General features: G+C 53.3%; 2 protein-coding genes across 2 annotated transcripts; both read left to right on the plus strand.

The window, feature by feature from the left end:
* Positions 1-89: 89 nt before the first annotated feature.
* Positions 90-5,577, plus strand: Slc39a1 (solute carrier family 39 member 1). Its single transcript, XM_059265751.1, has 4 exons — positions 90-150; positions 852-1,067; positions 1,200-1,330; positions 3,659-5,577. Exons 2-4 carry the CDS (start codon positions 881-883, stop codon positions 4,313-4,315), a joined length of 975 nt encoding a protein of 324 aa, XP_059121734.1. The 5' UTR covers positions 90-150; positions 852-880; the 3' UTR covers positions 4,316-5,577.
* Positions 5,578-5,993: 416 nt separating this feature from the next.
* Positions 5,994-15,961, plus strand: Crtc2 (CREB regulated transcription coactivator 2). The gene is made up of 14 exons (XM_059265753.1): positions 5,994-6,344; positions 8,974-9,075; positions 9,152-9,266; positions 10,311-10,374; positions 10,988-11,056; positions 11,198-11,301; positions 11,392-11,421; positions 11,579-11,643; positions 11,746-11,795; positions 11,921-12,165; positions 12,510-12,916; positions 14,320-14,583; positions 15,007-15,193; positions 15,317-15,961. The coding sequence occupies exons 1-14, from the start codon at positions 6,192-6,194 to the stop codon at positions 15,535-15,537; spliced, it is 2,076 nt and encodes a 691-aa protein (XP_059121736.1). The 5' UTR covers positions 5,994-6,191; the 3' UTR covers positions 15,538-15,961.
* Positions 15,962-18,445: the final 2,484 nt, after the last annotated feature.

Here is an 18,445-nt window from a genome sequence, read left to right on the forward strand (position 1 = left end):
AACTCCTCCCACCGAGTGCAGTCATTGGCAGCCGGGTGCGGGTGCGCGGAGGCGGCGGGGTGGGGAGGGGAGAGAGGGGTGGGGAGGGGGCGGGAATTCCCGACGCGAGGCCGGAACCCAGCATCTGCAATGGAGTGAGACCCTCGGGAGGTGAGTGCGGCCTCGTCGGGCGCCCGGTCTAAGGCAGCTTCTAAGGCGTCCCAGGCTAGGAGCTGGGCTCCCCGTTTTCACGTTTTTCATCTGCTTCCTGCGACGCTGGCGACCTCTGACCTCGCCTCCGAGACTTCCAGACGCAGCCCTCGGTGCGGTCTTAGCCGTCCCAAGCCCCTCTCCTTTGGCTGTCTGCCCTGACTACCTGTTATTTTTGTGGGGAGTGGGCAGTGAGAGAGTCATCCAGCACCCAAGTTCGCCCCAAGTTTCGGATCGTCCACGAAGCCTCCCCGGACTTCTGTCCACAGCTCCGACCTCTCTTGGCTACATGCACTTAGTGGATGGAGTATGTGTGTGAGAGTGGTCTCTACCTTCCTTCGGGGACCCCAGCTCCAGCTCCAGGTCTAACCTAGAGCATGTCCCTAGTTTTCTGCGGGCTCCAACGGAAAGGGTAATGATGATCTATACTGGCCTTCTCGTGCCTCAGTTTCCTTCCCTGATAGCTCGCTGAACTGGGAGGGATAAATTCGAAGGAGGAAATGCAATGTTCCTGGTGTTGGAGTGGATGAGTCACCCCAGCTGGGAAAGGCCAGAAAGTGGCTGGGCTGAGGGAAGTACATTCTGCTGACCAGCCTTCCCTTTGCCTTGACCCCTTCTTTCCTGTGTGACTCTTCTCACCCATGCTGGTCTTTTCTTGACAGGTCTGAGAGTCACTGATACCACAACCACCATGGGGCCCTGGGGGGAGCCAGAGCTCCTGGTGTGGCGCCCAGAAGCAATAGCTTCAGAGCCCTCGGTGCCAGTGGGCCTGGAGGTGAAGCTGGGGGCCCTGGTTCTGCTGCTGCTGCTGACACTCCTCTGCAGCCTGGTGCCTGTCTGTGTGCTTCGGAGGTCAGGCGCTGGCCATGAAGCCTCGGGTGAGTCTCTGCCGCTCTGGAGCTGGGAGAGATCACTAAGGAGGGGAGTGGCCACTGCTTCTGTAGGAGCAGTGGGACTTGGCAGGGGTTTTATTTGGTTATAACCCCTTTTTGTACTTCACTCTTGCTCAGCCTCGGGCCAGAAAGCCCTAAGCCTCGTAAGCTGCTTCGCAGGAGGCGTCTTTTTGGCTACTTGTCTTCTGGACTTGCTCCCCGACTACCTAGCTGCCATAGATGAGGCGTTGGCGGCCCTGCATGTGACGGTGAGCACTGACCTCAACATGTGACCCAGAGTAGAGTGTTGAAATAGCTAATAGGAAACATGGTTATATAGATACCTTCAGGGGTCACTCCATGGCTACGGAAGACCTTAGTATGTGAGCCTGTAAGGTATGGATTTCAGCAACGAGGCATAATTTTCTGTGTGTTCTTTCCTGGATACTGGGCATGGTGTGACCTCGCTGTACTCCCTGAGGTAATGTGAGGAACCTCATCAGGTGTGTGGACTTCTCTGGTTTGCAGTTACCAGGAAGTTAACAATGTTCTAAGAGTTGTATTTCATCCGTTACCCCTTTGTCCCTCCTTCTTCTCTTCCTCCCTCCCTTCTCCTTTTCTCCTGTTTCTTTCTTTTTGGAGACAGGTTCTCACTGTCGCCCTGGCAGGCCTGGTACTTGTTATGTAGACTTGCCTCAGATTTGCGGTCATCTTCCTCTCTCTGCCTCCTGGCTGCTGAATTACAGGTTTGTGCCACCTCACTCAGAATTCTCGTTCTTCCCTTTATATCATATTTCATTTTTATTTATTTTTCAGGACAGATTTCTCTTGTTATGTAGTCCTGGCTGTCCTGGAACTCACTTTGTAGACGAGGCTGGCCTTGAACTCAGAGTTCTGCCTGCCTCTGCCTCCCAAGTGCTGGGGTTAAAGGTGTGTGCCACCACCTCCTAGCTATATTTTATTTTTATTTGCATATATTATGCATAGTAATGGGTTTTGTTATTACATTTTCATACATATATGAAGGCTCTTGACTATATTCACTCCCATTCTTTCTTTCTTTCTTTTTTTTTTTTTCTTTTTTGTTTTTCGAGACAGGGTTTCTCTGTGTAGCCTTGGCTGTCCTGAGACTCACTCTGTAGACCAGGCTGGCCTCGAACTCACAGAGATCCACCTGATCCCCCCTGCCTCTGCCTCCCGAGGGCTGGGATTAAAGTCGTGCGCTGCCGCCACCACCACCTGGCTCTTCATTCCCATTCTTGTCCCCTGACCACTGATCATCTTCCTCTTCTCAACTATCAACTAGCCCCCCTCCTCTATTTTCCTGTATATGTGTGTGTGTGTGTGTGTGTGTGTGTGTGTGTGTATGTGTGTCTGAGTGTGTGACTTTGACCCCATGAGTTTAATTAGGGTTGCTTACATGAACATGAGTGAGGGCCCCTTTCTTTCTTTTGATGGGGTCTAGCTGTGTAGTCCTAACTGTTCAAGCTTTGAGTTTTCCTGTCTCAATTTCATGGATACAGGTGAACACCAGTGTAGCTGGTTTATTGTCACTTGAAGGGCTGGAGACAGATCGCTGCAGATCTGAGAGGCTAGGAAGCAATTTCCAGGGGCCTAGTGTTCTCAGGGAAGTGGGGAGTGATTGGGTCCAAGGCATAGAAAAACTTATTATAAAGTTGGAAGTAGTGTAGTTCCAGCACATGCAAGGCTGAGGCAGGATGATCATGAAGATTTTGAGGCCAGTCTGGGCTTCTGAGTGAGGCCTGTCTCAACCCCCTACCTGCCTCCAAAACAAAAACATCCCCCTCAAAAAACATTATAGGAAAACCTGAGACAGTTGGGTTCAGGGAATTATCTCAAGTTCTTCTCTTTTTTTCCCTGTGACTGAGGAAGTAGTAGTGTAGTGGCTGCTGCCTCTATGTATCTGTGACTGAATGACCTGTCTCCATATGACTGTGAATGTCCCTGCGACATATAGCTTTGTATGTGAACATTTGGGAAGATGGACCCAGAGGTGATCCTTTGTTTGTATGCCTACATGTAACACTGTGTACATCTGCATCCATGACCCTCAACCAGGGGAAGTTTTTGCCCCTTAGGAAACACTGACTAGGTAATGTGTAGAGCCAGTCTTGGTTGTCACAGCTTAGTGGTGGCAGTGATATTGTGCTTGCTATTGACATCTGGTGGGCAGAAGTCAGAGGAGCTGCTTACTTGGTGTGTATGACAGTGATGACAGAATTATTTATCCCTGGGTTGGGGATTTAGCTCAGTGGTAGAGCGCTTGCCTAGCAAGCGCAAGGCCCTGGGTTCGGTCCTCAGCTCCAAAAGAAAAAAAAAAAAGAATTATTTATCCCATAATGTTATTAGTGCCAACGTTGAGACCCTTTGCATAAATGGTCTGAATTTAACATGGTGCGATACCATATCTGTTCCTTTATGTGTTGTTCTGTGTCCGTGGCACCAAACAACTTCATCACTGTGTGACTAATAGGGACTCTGGGTCTGTGTATAACTGGGCCTCACCAGGCTATGCATCTGACTCCTTCCCATTCTTGTCCTGTTTCCTGAACTCCTGTTGCCACCTCTGTCCACAGCTTCAGTTCCCTTTGCAAGAGTTCATCCTGGCCATGGGTTTCTTCCTGGTCTTGGTGATGGAGCAGATCACACTGGCTTACAAGGAGCAGTCCAGTCCACCACATCCGGAGGAGACGAGGGCTCTGCTGGGAACGGTGAATGGTGGGCCTCAACATTGGCATGATGGACCAGGGCTCCCCCAGGCCAGCGGAACTCCAGCAGCTCCCTCAGCCCTGCGTGCCTGTGTGCTGGTCTTCTCCTTAGCCTTGCACTCAGTGTTTGAGGGCCTGGCTGTGGGGTTGCAGAGAGACAGGGCTCGGGCAATGGAGCTGTGCCTAGCTTTGCTGCTCCACAAGGGTATCCTGGCCGTCAGCCTGTCCCTGAGGCTGCTACAGAGCCACCTACGGGTGCAGGTGGTGGCTGGCTGTGGGATCCTCTTCTCATGTATGACACCTCTGGGCATCGGGTTGGGTGCAGCGCTGTCAGAGTCAGCTGGGCCTCTTCACCAGCTGGCCCAGTCTGTGCTGGAGGGGATGGCAGCTGGTACCTTCCTCTATATCACCTTCCTGGAAATCCTACCCCAGGAGCTGGCCACTTCTGAGCAGAGGATCCTCAAGGTCATTCTGCTCCTAGCGGGCTTTGCCCTGCTCACTGGCCTGCTCTTTATCCAAATCTAAGGTGCTGAAAGAGAGAGGGCAGGGGGAGTTGACTGTCAGGTGCCCCTGCCCTCCCTGTCCTTCCCAGTCGGCGGGAAGTAGACAGGAATGGAGAGCAGAAGTAGTGAGGACCAGAGTTCTCTGAGAGGTAGGGATCGGACATTTGGACTATGAGGAATGAGAGGGACAGGGCAGGTAAGAGGCTAGCCGCAGGCCCAAAGAAGAAGAAATAGCCAAGTTACTAGAGCTATGATCAGGCGACATTAAGAATGAGGCAAACTGCTACAATCAGAGGTCAGGCACGACATCTTGAGACAAGCTGACAGAAGAACTGGAGATAGGCATCCAGCGGCTTTGGGATAAAGATGCAGAGAGGGTATAAGTCAGTCTGTATCCTGTCGGTTCTAGTGCATTTCAGCACTGCCAGTGGAAGTGGTGCCTCCTACTTCCTTGCCTCCTACTTTTCTATATCTCTCTTTTCTACCAAGGGACTAGTGCCAAATGGTCTCTTTGCCAGTTTTCATAATTTATCTGGCCTCGAGTGTCCTGCTCACTCTTTTTTTGAGACATGGCTTCTCTGTGTAACCCTGGCTGTTCTGGCACTTGCTCTGTAGACCAGGCTGGCCTCGAACTCGGAAATTTGCCTGGCTCTGCTTCCTGAGTGCTGGGATTGAAGGGGTGCTGTGCCACCATACCCAGCTCACACCTCTATTTTTAAAGTGCCAAACACCCACCTGCCCCCTCCTTTTTGAGTTTTTTCAAGACAGGGTTTCTCTGTGTAGCCCTGGTTGTCCTGGACCTAGCTCTGCAGACCAGGCAGGCCTGGAACTCACAGAGATCCACCTGCCTCTGCCTCCTGAGCACTGGGATTAAAGGTGTGTGCCACCATGCATGGCTCACCTGCTCCCTTTCTGAAAGCACAGTGGTCTGGCACTGGGCTCTGCCCAGCACCTCAGTGGAGGAGACCTACTTGCTCTAAATTTGGGCCCCACAATTTGGGTGGGGCGGAAATGTTTGCTGAACTGGTGTGGAGTGAAGGGAAAGTAGGTACTACTTTTGACACCAACCACTACAGAAGGTGGACATGGTGCCCCATACCTAGATAATAAACACTGACCTGCCAAAACTTTTTATATCTGAGGAGTTGGGGGGACGGGGCAGACACCCCCCTCCAGGATTATTTTTTGGGGAGGGAGGGCTGTGCATAGATCGTACTCTGTAGAATCTATTTTACTAACTGACTTGTTTTGGGACATGTTACCCAAATAAAAGATGTTTCTATACACCTGTACTGTATCTGATTAATTTAGGGAGTGGGGTGGGGTGGGGTGTGTGTGTGTGTGTTGTGGCCAGCCTGAGAGAACCTGAATCCCAGATGCTCATACACTTGATTTAAAAATCCTTGTTTTCACTCTCCCCACTTGTCGCCTTTCCTGAGGATGACCAACTTTTTCTTTTCTCTCTTCCTTCTTCCCTTTCTGTCTCCACCCCTTCCCTTCCTCTCCGTTTTCTCCGTCTTCCTTTACGAATCCCTCGCCCCTTCCCGTTCGTAGTCTCAGGACTGTGGTAGAACTACCTTTCCCGGCTTGCTTGCGGCGCTGCCGGGAGTAGGTGAGGGGTGGTGCGCGTGCCGGCCTCCCGGGGTCGGAAGGACTGCTGGGAAATGGAGTCCGCTTCCTCCCCTCGCTGTGTGGCTGCGGGCGTGGAGGAGGCCCGTAAACAAACTACAAGTTCCGGCAGGCAGTGCATCGCGGGTCAGGACTAGGCTGGGGCAGAGCCGCTGGGCTCGCGGAGGCGGCGGCGGCGGCGGCTGCTACGGCTAGAGGAGCCGGGCCGGGCCCGCGGCGGAGGCCGTGGCTGGAACTGGGAAGGTGGCGGGGAGGGACGCGGGGGTAAGATGGCGACGTCGGGGGCGAACGGGCCGGGCTCCGCCACAGCCTCAGCGTCCAATCCACGCAAGTTTAGTGAGAAGATCGCGCTGCAGAAGCAGCGTCAGGCCGAGGAGACGGCGGCCTTCGAGGAGGTGATGATGGACATCGGCTCCACACGGGTAAGGGGCCGTGCCGGGGAGCCCGAGCACAGAGGAGCGGTCGCCAAGCGGATAGGCGGGGCGGGGGCGGGAGCCGCTGGGCAGGAGGCGGAACGCGGCTAGGGCAGCGGGCACCGCCGTCTGGGTGGCGCGGGGTGAGGGCCGAGGGTCAGCTAAACGAATTTTGCCGGGAAGACAGGAACACCGGAGAGATGGGGGAAGTAGGAAAGACTGGATTCGAGTTATTTACGTGTGAGGCAGGACTGGCGGAAGAGGGAAGATGGACTGCCCAAGTCCAGCGCCCGTGGAACAGTTCTTCTGCATCTCTGGCCGAGTCCTTTCACAGACTCTACTGAAGCATCCTCAATTATGGATTATGGGTTGGGAGCATAGTCTGCTTGTCCCTAATCTGGCCCTTTCTGAACTTGTGGTCCCCAAACTAGTGCCTGTGTGTGCTCTGTTGGGACACTCAACGGCGTCTAGGTTCCCAGGGGAAAGGGCCCCTTGAGTGGTTTGATCTAGCTGTGCTGGGTATATTGGGACAGGAAGTCCCCTCCTGTGTCCCGTCCCTTTGCTTCCTTTTTCAAATATTTCGTGTGGTTTCCTGACTTGAGTCAAGGTGAGGACCATTGCTCACAGAATGCTTCTTAGTGTTTGGCCCTGGCCGCCTGGGAGGAAAGGTAGAGCTTTGAATTGCCAAATTGGGTATAGGATCACCTATCCTTTCACCGGTGATGTGCTGGACTTTCTAGGGAGATGGCACTATCTGTGAGTCAGTTTCTGGGGTGCTTTCTGGAGTCCTCTATGTGTGGGAAATATTCATTCCTAGGAAGTTCCACAACGAATTTTCAGGCCTCTGCCAAGTTGCTTTGGAACCTCTTCCCCCACCCCCACCTTGATTTCTTGCTTCCCAGGGGCTGGATGTGAGAGGGGTGGTGTGGGCTGGCAGGAGTTTGCAGGTAAACAGCCCTAATTTAGGGACGCAGTTAAGTGATCTCTCATGGTGAAGAGCTGGAACCTCTAAGGGGAGATGGTGGAACATAAGTACCACATTACAAGGTCCTTTGGTTCTATGTATGACTGTGACCGATTGTATTTTTGTGTGTCTCTCCTTTGACTCTGAGTCGTGTGTGTGTGTGTCTGTGTGTGTGTGTGTGTGTGTCTGTCTGTCTGTCTCTGTGTGTGTCAGTGTTTCCTCTGATTTTCTAGGGACCACATGCTCTAGTTTATGGGAGTTCAAGAAAGATAAGTGGGGAGGCAGATTTGATGCATATGTGTGTGTGTGCGTGCACACACTTGTATAACCTGCTCTTAACCACCATGAGGATTATGAGCCTTTGACTGCTCCCTTTAAGAGCTTTTGATCATAGTGGAGGTCAGAGACAAGAAGATGGGAGTGAGGCTTATTTCCAGTGGAGAGCTTGAGCCTTTGTCCTCTGGACCATGTTTCTATCAAAGCTTGCGTGTGCAAGCAAAAGCTGTTGAGGAATGAAAAGCTGGGGTGTCTATCTTTGTGATGCTTTGATTATCAAAAGACCTTTCTACCTACTTTGCTTTTGCTGATTAACTTCTCTGATACACAGTAAAATAAAGTGAGCATACGTAGCCAAAGCCTGGAGAGCCAAGCATCTTGAACCTGGAGTGCAATGCTTAGTTTGTTACCTGGGTAACTGGGAGGGCATGCCGGAGGCAGATACAGCCCTCGGGCATAGACCACCAGAGGACTTAGAGGTTCCATCCATTCCCAGAGATCAGCATCACCCACTGGAAGCCCTGAGCTGATCTGGAACAGAAGGCCAGTTCTGGTTAGTTCTGTGCTACAGTGTGGCTCTCTGAGCTCTCAGAATCTCCCTTCCTTGGTTGCTCTCCTCGTTTCCATGCCCTTCTCCCAGCTCTATTTATTTGGCCGCGGGCAGCGTCTGAGCCTTGGAAGTAGCTACTTATCTCTCACACAGAGGCACATGAGATAGAGAGAGAGACTAAAACTATGGCCAACTGAGGGTTATTTTGTCTCACTTCCTTAGCAGACATCTCCACAAACTCGAGGAGATGGCTCTACCCAAGTTGGACTAGGCTACTGTGCCCCCTCCCTACCCTGCCAATTCAGGCATCTTAGCGTTCAGTAGAATACTTGGTTTAGGCATCTCTCTTTTAGCAGAAGAATCATCACTTTCAGGTTGTATAGTTTGGGATGTGCAGACTCTACAGCCTTGTTCTAAAGCTGGAAAAGCAGCAGATCCTAGACGCTTATGCTCCTCAGAGTGTGAAGGAAAGAAACTGGCGATAATGGATCTTTGGCATCGACTTCTCGTTGTTTTCTACTTAGTCTTAGAGACATCTGGAAATGAAGGCAGAGGTGCCTAATAGGCCATCATCTTGTGACTTGCCTCAGTGGGGATACCAACAGACAGAGACAGGCCATGCAGTGTCAGCCCCGCCTGCAGGGTTCTGCCAGGCAGTAGGGAGCTCAATGATTAGAAAGCTGCAGAAGGGGTGGGTCGTCTGTCCCAGGTCTTGCTGATGTTTCCTTATCACTGTCTTTAGACTGGCAGATGGCCAGTATATTCTGGTGAGAGAAATGACAAAGATGGCCAAGAGGAACAGTGCTCAGGACCTTCCCTGACATACCCATTTGTCTCTTTTATCTCAGTTACAGGCCCAAAAACTTCGACTGGCTTATACAAGGAGCTCCCATTATGGTGGTTCTCTGCCCAATGTTAACCAGATTGGCTGTGGCCTGGCTGAGTTCCAGGTGAGTGGACACCAGCCAAGAGGAATGTAGGCTCTCAAGCTACTTCCCCTGCTGATTCACCTGTCCTTCTTGGCAGAGCCCCCTCCATTCACCTTTGGATTCATCTCGGAGCACTAGGCACCATGGGTTGGTGGAACGGGTACAACGAGATCCCCGCAGAATGGTGTCCCCGCTTCGCCGATACCCCCGCCACATATCCTTCACAAATGATTTAAGGGCAAAGGGATGGTAGGAAGGGGCTCTCTAGAGACTCATGGTGGGAAGGAGCTTTTGACTTTATATGCTTGGTTTCATCTTTGTCCGGTTCTTCTACCCAGTCTTCTTGAAAAGTGACCACAACCTTTGTGTCAACAAGCTCTTGTGACAGGCAGTTGGTGTTCTGTGAGTGTGCCTTTTAGTGCTGGTCCTGGCTGGCCTTACTTCTGCTCACTGTGTTGTAAAGCAGGGCTCCCTGCGTTACCTGGGAAGGAAATTTGGTCCCTTCTCCCATTCTGTTGTGAACTTCATTCTTAGAGACCGCTAGCTACCATGTTTGTCTCCTAACCCTTACCAGTCATTTGCTTAGATTGTTCCAGCTCTGCTAAACTTGGCCTTATGGTTTTTTGTTTTCGTTTTTGCTTTCTGGGAGGTCTCTGTGTAGTCCTGGTTGTCCTGTTTGCTATGTAGACCAGGCTGACCGAATAGACCAGATGGCTATCTGCCTGACTCTGCTTCCTGAGTGCTGAGATTAGAGGCCAGTGCCAGTGCCAGTCCTGCTTTTTTGGGGGTGGGGGTGGTTTCATTCTGTAGTCTGGGCTTTTCTGGAACTTGATAGGTAAATCAGGTAGGGTTCAAACTTTTGGAGATTTCCTTGTACTGCCTCCTAAGTACTGGGCTTACAGCTGTAGACCACCATGCCTGGTTTGTTCCATTTTGTTTGCTTGTTTTGTGTGCTAGGGCCTAAAAAGTTAGGTGGCCTTCTTCGTTGAGATACAGCCCCTGGGGTTCTCTTCTGCTCTTCCTTGTATGTGCATGGTGTGTGTGTGTGTGTGTGTGTGTGTGTGTGTGTGTGTGTGTGTTAGACAGCATCTTACTATGTATCTCTGACTGGCCTAGAGCTTCCTTTCTTCAGCCTCCCAACTATTGGGATTACAGGCATGAGCCACCACTGCCTGGCTTACTTGTGTAACTGCCTGCTGCCCCCCTTATTCTTTTATCTCTTCTCTCTCTGCTGGTTTCCTTAACCACAGCTATTTACATTGACAGTTCTCCCTATAGCCCTGCCTACTTATCTCCTCCCCCAGAGTCCGGCTGGCGAAGGTGAGTCCAGTGCAGGTGGAATTCCCCACCCATCCGGTCTCTAACACGTCCTAGAGGGGCTGAGGTGGGCTAGGTACTGGGCTGAGGGTTCAACAGTACCTCCTCTCCTAAGGGCCAAGCTGGGAGGGTGGGGCATCTGGGTAGGTGGTCAGAGTCCAGTCCTGGCCATGTTGACACGAGTGGCCAAGCCTCCTAGTCCAGCTAGCAGAACCAATGGAGCTATAGCCAAGCTGGGGTGTGTGTGGGGGGGGGGAGGGTGCAGGTGGAAATGGTGGATGCCAGGTGTAGTGCTGTAACCCTGTTAGATCTTTGAACCCCTCCTTTCTCTGTCTCAGCCCCAGTACTGTGCTGCTCTCCAGCAAACTTGCTAGGCTTCAGCATTTCCACTCGGCTTATCTTGGCAGAGAGGAGTTTCTGTTTCCAGATCTCTTAGATTGAGGAGGGGTGGGGGTTTATGGATCACAGACATTGGAAGAACCGGAAAGAAAGAGGCATGACACTGGGTACCGAGGCCTTTTTACGTCCGCCCTTGCTGCCACACATTTGCCCACTCCCATGCCTTTCTTGTCCATTGTCAGCCACCTTCTTCCTCCTCATAACTTTTCTGTCCTAGGATGATGCCCTGGGGCAACCTCCCAGCTGAGAAGGGGCAGTTGTTTCGACTGCCATCTGCACTTAACAGGTGATGCTCCTTGACTTCTTAGTCCTCATCTCTCTCCTGTACTTTCTGGGGGCCTACTCTTCTTCACCCCTTTTCTAGCCCAGTTTGAATACCCCACTGCTGGAAGACGATTCCTGCTACTCATCTCTGCTCCTCCAACAGGACGAGCTCTGACTCTGCTCTTCACACAAGTGTGATGAACCCCAACCCCCAAGACACTTACCCAGGCCCCACACCTCCCAGTGTCCTGCCCAGCCGCCGAGGAGGTAGGTGGTCCCAGGGAGTAGCTGTGGAGCCTTTTCCTAGAGCAGGCAAACAAGTAGGCACTGCAGCCAAGTCCATTGCATTCCACGCAGGTTTTCTGGATGGTGAGATGGATGCTAAAGGTATGTGCTCTCTACCCATCGTGGGTAGTGAATGCCAGACGGCGGGGACTTTGTATAGGGTCAGGGAATAGGATTCCCCCTTCCCTGCCTCTGCTTCTTGTCGTGCCTTATTGGCTTCTCCTCCAGCATTTCCCATCACCAGTCTTTCTCTTTCAAGGCCCTGCTGTTGAGGAGAACTTGATAGATGACAAGCATTTGCTGAAACCTTGGGATGCTAAGAAGGTAGGTGAGGCCCCTGGCTTTCCCCCACTGTCCTGGGGACAGCCCTTCCAGGATTCCCACTGAGATCTGTCCTCGTTTCTAACCCTCTTCTTCTCTCCGCAGCTGTCCTCATCCTCCTCTCGACCTCGGTCCTGTGAAGTCCCTGGAATCAAGTGAGTACCGCTAGAAAGCTGGAGTGAAATTGAGTGGGCAGGACAGAGAGATGTGGACGACTGATTTCTGCTCTTCTCTGACCACTTTCTCTTTACGTGCTTTCTTCTTCTTCTGTCCTCCCCAGCATCTTTCCATCTCCTGACCAGCCTGCCAATGTGCCTGTCCTCCCACCTGCCATGAATACGGGGGGCTCCCTACCTGACCTCACCAACCTGCACTTCCCCCCTCCGCTGCCCACTCCCCTGGACCCTGAGGAGACAGTCTACCCCAGCCTGAGTGGGGGCAACAGCACCTCTAATTTGACCCACACTATGACTCATTTGGGCATTAGTGGAGGTCTGGGCTTGGGCCCCAGCTATGATGTACCAGGTGAGTGGCTGCCTTGTCCTGGTCACGTGACTACCAGGTGCTATCTGGCTAGAAGGGTGAAGGGGAAGGAGGCGTGATCTGGGATCCTGTGACTGCCCACCAACCCCCACACCCCATATCCTCTCATTGCAATTCTCATCCAGCAAGAATGGGTAGATATGGCTTTTGCTAGTAAAAGATGGAGAATAACTCCCAATGGGTAGTGCCAATCTCACTGTCAGGGACAGAGTAGGGAGGACTTTGTGTTGCCATATAGTCTGGTCACTGCTACCCATTCTGGGTGGAAAGGGGCCCAGTTCCCATCAGTAATGTTGGCATCTCCGGTTTTTTGTCTGTGTCTGCAGGACTTCACTCACCTCTTAACCACCCATCCCTGCAGTCCTCCCTCAGTAATCCCAACCTCCAGGCTTCCCTAAGCAGTCCTCAACCCCAGCTCCAGGGCTCCCATAGTCACCCATCACTGCCTGCTTCCTCCTTGGCCCACCATGCACTGCCCCCCACCTCCCTGGGCCACCCGTCACTTAGTGCCCCAGCCCTTTCCTCCTCCTCTTCCTCTTCATCCACTTCATCTCCTGTCCTGAGCGCCCCCCCTTACCCAGCTTCTACTCCTGGGGCCTCTCCCCGCCACCGCCGTGTGCCCCTCAGCCCCCTGAGCTTGCCCGCGGGCCCAGCCGACGCCAGAAGGTCCCAACAGCAGCTGCCCAAACAGTTTTCGCCAACAATGTCACCCACCTTGTCTTCCATCACTCAGGTATGCGTGGCCACCTTCCCTCCATTTGTTTCCCTTCTTCTCCTTCCTGTGCCCTGCCCCTTGTCTCATCCATCCCTTCCGTTCCTCTGCCCTATCCCAGCCCATCTGTTATTATCTTGTCCCCTCTGTGCATAAGAGTACGAACTCCGGCATCGAGCCCTTTGATTTTGCATCATAGTTCTGCCTCTAGATACTTGTCTCCATTCACCAGTTACTGAATTCTCTGAGCCTCAGCAGTCCCATTTAGAAAGCGAAGGTGGTTTTCTGAGCACCAGGGACACCAACATACACGAAGTATTTAGCGTCACGCCTAGCACAGCACCAGGATAGCTTACCCTTTTGCCTTTCTCCTTTCTTTGTTCTTATCCTCCATCACTTCTGTCCTGTCTCATCCCTCCACCATTTCCTTTCTCTACTAGAATTCAGAGTTCAAGAGTCCGCGCCCACAGAGCCCAGTCCTGTCACACTGTATATATAGATGAAAATCTGGTGCCTGCAGTGAAAGTAACTTCCCATGACTTACACCGCAAGCGAGGAAGAGGTCATTGAGACAGTGTCTCGTTAGCTCATCTGCCTTGAACTCACCAAATAGTTGAGGCTGGCCTGGAACATCTGATCCTTCCTGCTGCTGCCTCCTAAGAGCTTGGTTTACAGGCATGACCTGCCATGCCCACTTCTTTTCTTTCTTTTTTCTTTTCAGGCTTGCCTCTGTGCTAAGGGAGTTTTTCCTTCCCTCTCCATCTTTAAAAAAATACTTCTCCCACTTTTTCTTCATCCCATTCCTCTCCTCCTCTCTGCCCTCCTCTGTCCTGCTCCATTACTGTTTCCTGGATGTATGTTCTGTGTTCCATCTTTACCCTCTCCTGTAGGGACGACTATCCATGCCAGTGAGGGCGGCTTGAGTCTCCACATCTCTTCTCCTTTCTTGCTCTCGTTCCCTCTGGCCTCTCCAGGGCTTTGGAACAGCAGTGCTCATCCATACTGTGGCATTAACAGTCACTCGTGAGGTGTCACAGTACTCAGTCAAGTTCCAAGGCTTCGGAACGCTCACTTGTGGAGTGAATTCGAGTTAACCTGTTGTTAGCCTCCCTTAGCACCTACATTTTAGTAGCATTTTGTGTCATTTCCACCAACTCGCGGAATGCCCGTGGGAGCATAGGGTAATGTTATTTTGGGGGGAGAGTGGGGAGACAGCTCCTCTTTGAGCCTGGCAGCTCCAGACTCACAGTCTTCCTGCTCAAGCTCCTGAGTGCGGAGTTTACAGGTGTTGGACCACTACGCCAGGCTGGAGCACTGTCATGCTTGTATTGAGGACAGGTGTAGCTTAGAGGGTGGGGAACTCTGCCTAAGAGGTCTTTTGAAGGGTCACACTGAAGAATACATTTCCCCCTTTTTCTTTTCAGGGCGTCCCCTTGGATACCAGTCAACTGCCTACTGACCATCGATTGCCCCCATACCCATATAGCCCTCCAAGTCTGGTTATACCCACCCATCCGTCCACCCCCAAATCTCTACAGCAGTTGCCCTCTCAGGCCTGCTTAGGGCAGCCTTCAGGTGGACAGCCCCCAGGCAGGCCGCCACATTATGGGGCACTGTACCCACCTGGGTCCAGTGGGCATGGGCAACAGCCTTACCACCGGCCAATAAATGACTTCAGCTTGGGGAATGTGAGTACACAGACTCAGAGCTCTGAAATGGGAGGGGCCCAGGGTGGGCCAGGTATTCGAGTGGTCTCTGGTACACTGAGTTGGGAGATGGGGGATGGGACCTCTCTTTTCCCCAGGTAACGTAGCACTGCCAGCTTGGGGCGCCTGTCTTCCTGTGTTTGACCCCTACTCCTGCCCCTCTGTTTCCGCTCAGCTTGCTCTTTGATGACTCCTGCCTTGACCCGTTCTCTTCCTGGCATGCACATGCTCTGGCGCAGCAGGTACGGTGCCCACACTTACTTCGGGCCCCGTGCTCGCTTCTCTTGCTCTGCTTGCTCTCACCTCCCTCTGTCTCTGCTTCTCTTCCTGGGGTGGATGGGGCTTGCTAGGCAGGACACCCTGTTTGGAAGCCCACTTCCTTAAGGTCTGTCTGTGTGTCCCTAGCTGGAACAGTTCAACATGGAGAGCCCATCAACCAGCCTGGTGCTGGATCCCCCTGCCTTTCCTGAAGGGCCTGGATTTTTAGGGAGTGAGGGATCAGTGAGTGGCCCCCAGGATCCTCATGTCCTCAACCACCAGAACTTGACTCACTGTTCCCGCCATGGTTCAGGACCCAATATCATACTCACAGGTGAGGGGACGTGGGTGGTGGTGGAGAGTGGAAGGAAGAATTGCCAGCTTCACTGAGGTACTAGGAGATTGAGGGCTCTGGAGGTGTGTGGATGGGATCCTTATCTACATCTTTTACACACAGGAGACTCCTCCCCGGGTTTCTCTAAGGAGATCGCAGCAGCCTTGGCTGGAGTACCTGGCTTTGAGGTGTCAGCGTCTGGGCTGGAGCTGGGGCTGGGGCTGGAAGATGAGCTGCGCATGGAGCCATTGGGCCTGGAAGGACTAACCATGCTGAGTGACCCCTGTGCCCTGCTGCCTGACCCTGCTGTGGAGGATTCATTCCGTAGTGACCGGCTACAGTGAGGGGCCTTACTGCCATCCTTCATGGCCCTGTCCCCATCACTGTCCTTTTCATCCCTTCCCCCTGGCCAGTAGAGACTACTCTCTGCCCCCAGATCCTTTTTTAAAATATAAATGAAGGATCCTAAAAATGAGGAAAGGGCAGGGGCTTGGCCGGGTGGCCCCTGAACACTGCACATCCGGTGGCCTGGGGGAGCTCAAGGAGGGCCTGAAGCACTTGGAACTTTGAGACTTTGAGACTGTCTGGAGGTCAGAGCCTGTCGGAAAGCAAGGTGGAGAGGGGAAGCTTGGAGCTAGGGCTTGTCCAGATAAGGGTGGGCATTACCAGCCCCTCCCTATCTCTCTTCCCCTTGCAATGGAGGAGAGAGCCAGAGTGGATATTATTTTTTATTAAATATATTATATGTTAATAAAAAATCCTAACAAACCTTTCGTGTAGTTCACTGTTTGGGAACCTAAGGAGGTTTGATGCCATAAACTCTTCTATGATGCTTTTTTTTTTTTTTAATTTATTTTTATTTTATGTGCATTGGTGTTTTGCCATGGATGTCGAGGCCCCTGGAATGCAGATCAGGAAGTATGGACAGTTGGTGCTGGGAATTGAACCCAGGTCCTCTGGAAGAGCAGTCAGTGGTTTTAACCACTGAGTCATCTCTCCAGCCTCCCCACCACCACCACCTTTTTTGTTTTGTTTTTGTTTTTTTCGAGACAGGGTTTCTGTGTAGTTTTGGTGCCTTTCCTGGATCTTGCTGTGTAGACCAGGCTGGCCTCGAACTCACAGAGATCCACCTGCCTCTGCCTCCCGAGTGCTGGGATTAAAGGCGTGCACCACCACTGTCTAGCTATATTTGTTTTTTTGAGGCAGGATTGCTTTTATATACTCCAGGCTACCTAGAAACCACACCTGATTTTCTCACCTCAGTTTCCTGAGTGTTAGGATTATAGACATATTTTCATCCTTTCAGCATTGTGGTTTGTGGAGAGCCACCAACCTTAGATTTGTGCCTCAAATTGGACATGTCCTAGAGCCAATATATACTTCACCGATGGCAGCAGGAAGTCACCTTATGTGCCCTGGTGTTTGTCTAAGGCTCTGCTGCTGCAGCATCAGGGGAGGGGGCACCCTGACTGGCCAGACAAGTTATTCTTCCTCAACCCAAGGCCTGGGGTAAGGAGATGGCTGTTGGCCCAGGTTATGGGTGTTTCTGGTAGAATAACCTCAACTCTCTTGCGGGTAGTTATTCCCAGCATTGGGACTTCTGAAGAGAGAGGATTTGGTAATTATGAACTCCAAGTAAGTAGGTCTAGCTGGCTCCCCTGGTCATTTAAGCTTGGAGGGCCTATGCAACTCCACGTTCCTAGGATACTAGCATTGTGTATGAATTCATCCACTTCACTGCTCCGTTTGAGTTTAACTCGATCGATGAACCTTGGAGACAACCATGTTCCGCATACGTTTGTCAGACTTCACCCAGCACGGTGAAAGGAGTGCTGCCCCTCCCCACCTCCACTGAAAGGAGTGCTGCCCCTCCCCACCTCCACTTTTCGGCTTCATGCCTCTCTTCCTCTTTTTCAATGCTCTTGTCATTTCTGGAAAGGAGAACTGAGAACTTCTGGCTCTGGCTAGTGCGTTCTAAACCTGGAAGTGGGGAGTCACCTGGGTTTTCCAGGTCTAAGTCTTCAAGGCCTTCACCGTGGCACGGTGGCCACATCTGACTGTAGGACGGAGGGCAGGACAGGAGCATCCGCTCTGACTTCGGGGGCCACCTAGGGTCAGTTGTCTGGCTTGTCCGCTGCGGGGTGGGAATCCGCTTGGTTGCAGGGGACCCTCCCAGCCACCAGGGGTCGCGCTGCAGGCGGCAGGGTGCTGGGCCGGCGCTAGCCAGGGTCACGGCCGCAGGCCCGGGTTGGTGGTGTGGGGGGGGTGGAATAGCAGCAGCGGCGCCCGCGGCTCTTGGGTGTGTGTGTGGCGGGGGGGTGAGTGGAGAAAGCAGGGCGCGCGGAAGAGCGCGGGGCCCCCAGCACCGCGGGAGCCGGAGGACCGCACGGCCAGAGCTAGCGGCACGGCAGCAGTCCCCGCGTGGTGCCGCGCGCCTAGACGCTGGGACCGCCCAGATCTCTCTCCACGGTGCCCGGCGCCCTCGGCCGCCTCATCTTCCTCCAGCCCAGGCGCGAGCGGCTCCCAAGTCGAGCGCGCCATGTCCGGGGCTGGATAGCAGCCCGGTCGCCCGCCGGCCCGCCAGCCCGCCCTCCAAGCCACCCGCCAGCGGGCCGGCTGGGGAGTCCCAGGGCAGGCAGGTAGGGGCCGGCCCGGGCGGGGCAGCGGGCGGGGAAGGGCGGGCGGAGGGGCGGGCGGCACGAGGGACTGTCCCCAGCTGTTCTTCTGCGCTGCGCATCTGGTTCCGCTTCCTCCCTCCCAGGGAAGTGAAAGTGGAGGGGAGGGCGCAACCTGGAGCGAGCTAGCTGTGCCGGGCACCCTATACCCTGGAGCTCCCGCGGGCGCTCAAGCCAGGGCACCCCTCCTTCCCGCTAGGGTCACGCGGCTGCTGGCGCTGCTGCCGTCACGTTCTCGACAGTCTGTGCGCGCGCTTCTCTCGGCCCTCTGGCCCCATGCTCAGCCGCCTCCCCCGCGGCGCGCCCTCTGCCCCAGCCCCGACTTCCCGTCATCCGGCTTGTGGGTGTTGGGACCCAGTGTGGCTCCAGTGCCGTTGTTTTCCCCAAGGGAGAAGGGACTGCATTCTATAGGACTCTCCCCTGGGTTGAGAGAGGGTAGGCCTGGATGCACAAGTCCTGTTGATCCGGAGCCACCCACTTGCCTATTAGCGGGTCTCATCTAACGGCTTTTGCCTGCTGCCTTGGGGCACAGAGAGCTCCTATTGGCCTACAGTGGATGAGAAAGGGAGCTGTGTCC

This window comes from Peromyscus eremicus, chromosome 6 (genome assembly GCF_949786415.1).
Source record: "Peromyscus eremicus chromosome 6, PerEre_H2_v1, whole genome shotgun sequence".
Lineage (NCBI taxonomy): Eukaryota > Metazoa > Chordata > Mammalia > Rodentia > Cricetidae > Peromyscus > Peromyscus eremicus.

Coding starts and splice junctions, on each gene's coding strand:
- Slc39a1 (XM_059265751.1), top strand. CDS start 881: ATGGGGCCCTGGGGGGAGCCAGAGCTCCTGGTGTGGCGCCCAGAAGCA. Junction 1,068..1,199: donor CGCTGGCCATGAAGCCTCGG/GTGAGTCTCTGC, acceptor ACTCTTGCTCAG/CCTCGGGCCAGAAAGCCCTA. Junction 1,331..3,658: donor TGGCGGCCCTGCATGTGACG/GTGAGCACTGAC, acceptor CTCTGTCCACAG/CTTCAGTTCCCTTTGCAAGA.
- Crtc2 (XM_059265753.1), top strand. CDS start 6,192: ATGGCGACGTCGGGGGCGAACGGGCCGGGCTCCGCCACAGCCTCAGCG. Junction 11,057..11,197: donor CTGCCATCTGCACTTAACAG/GTGATGCTCCTT, acceptor CTCCTCCAACAG/GACGAGCTCTGACTCTGCTC. Junction 11,422..11,578: donor TGGTGAGATGGATGCTAAAG/GTATGTGCTCTC, acceptor TTCTCTTTCAAG/GCCCTGCTGTTGAGGAGAAC.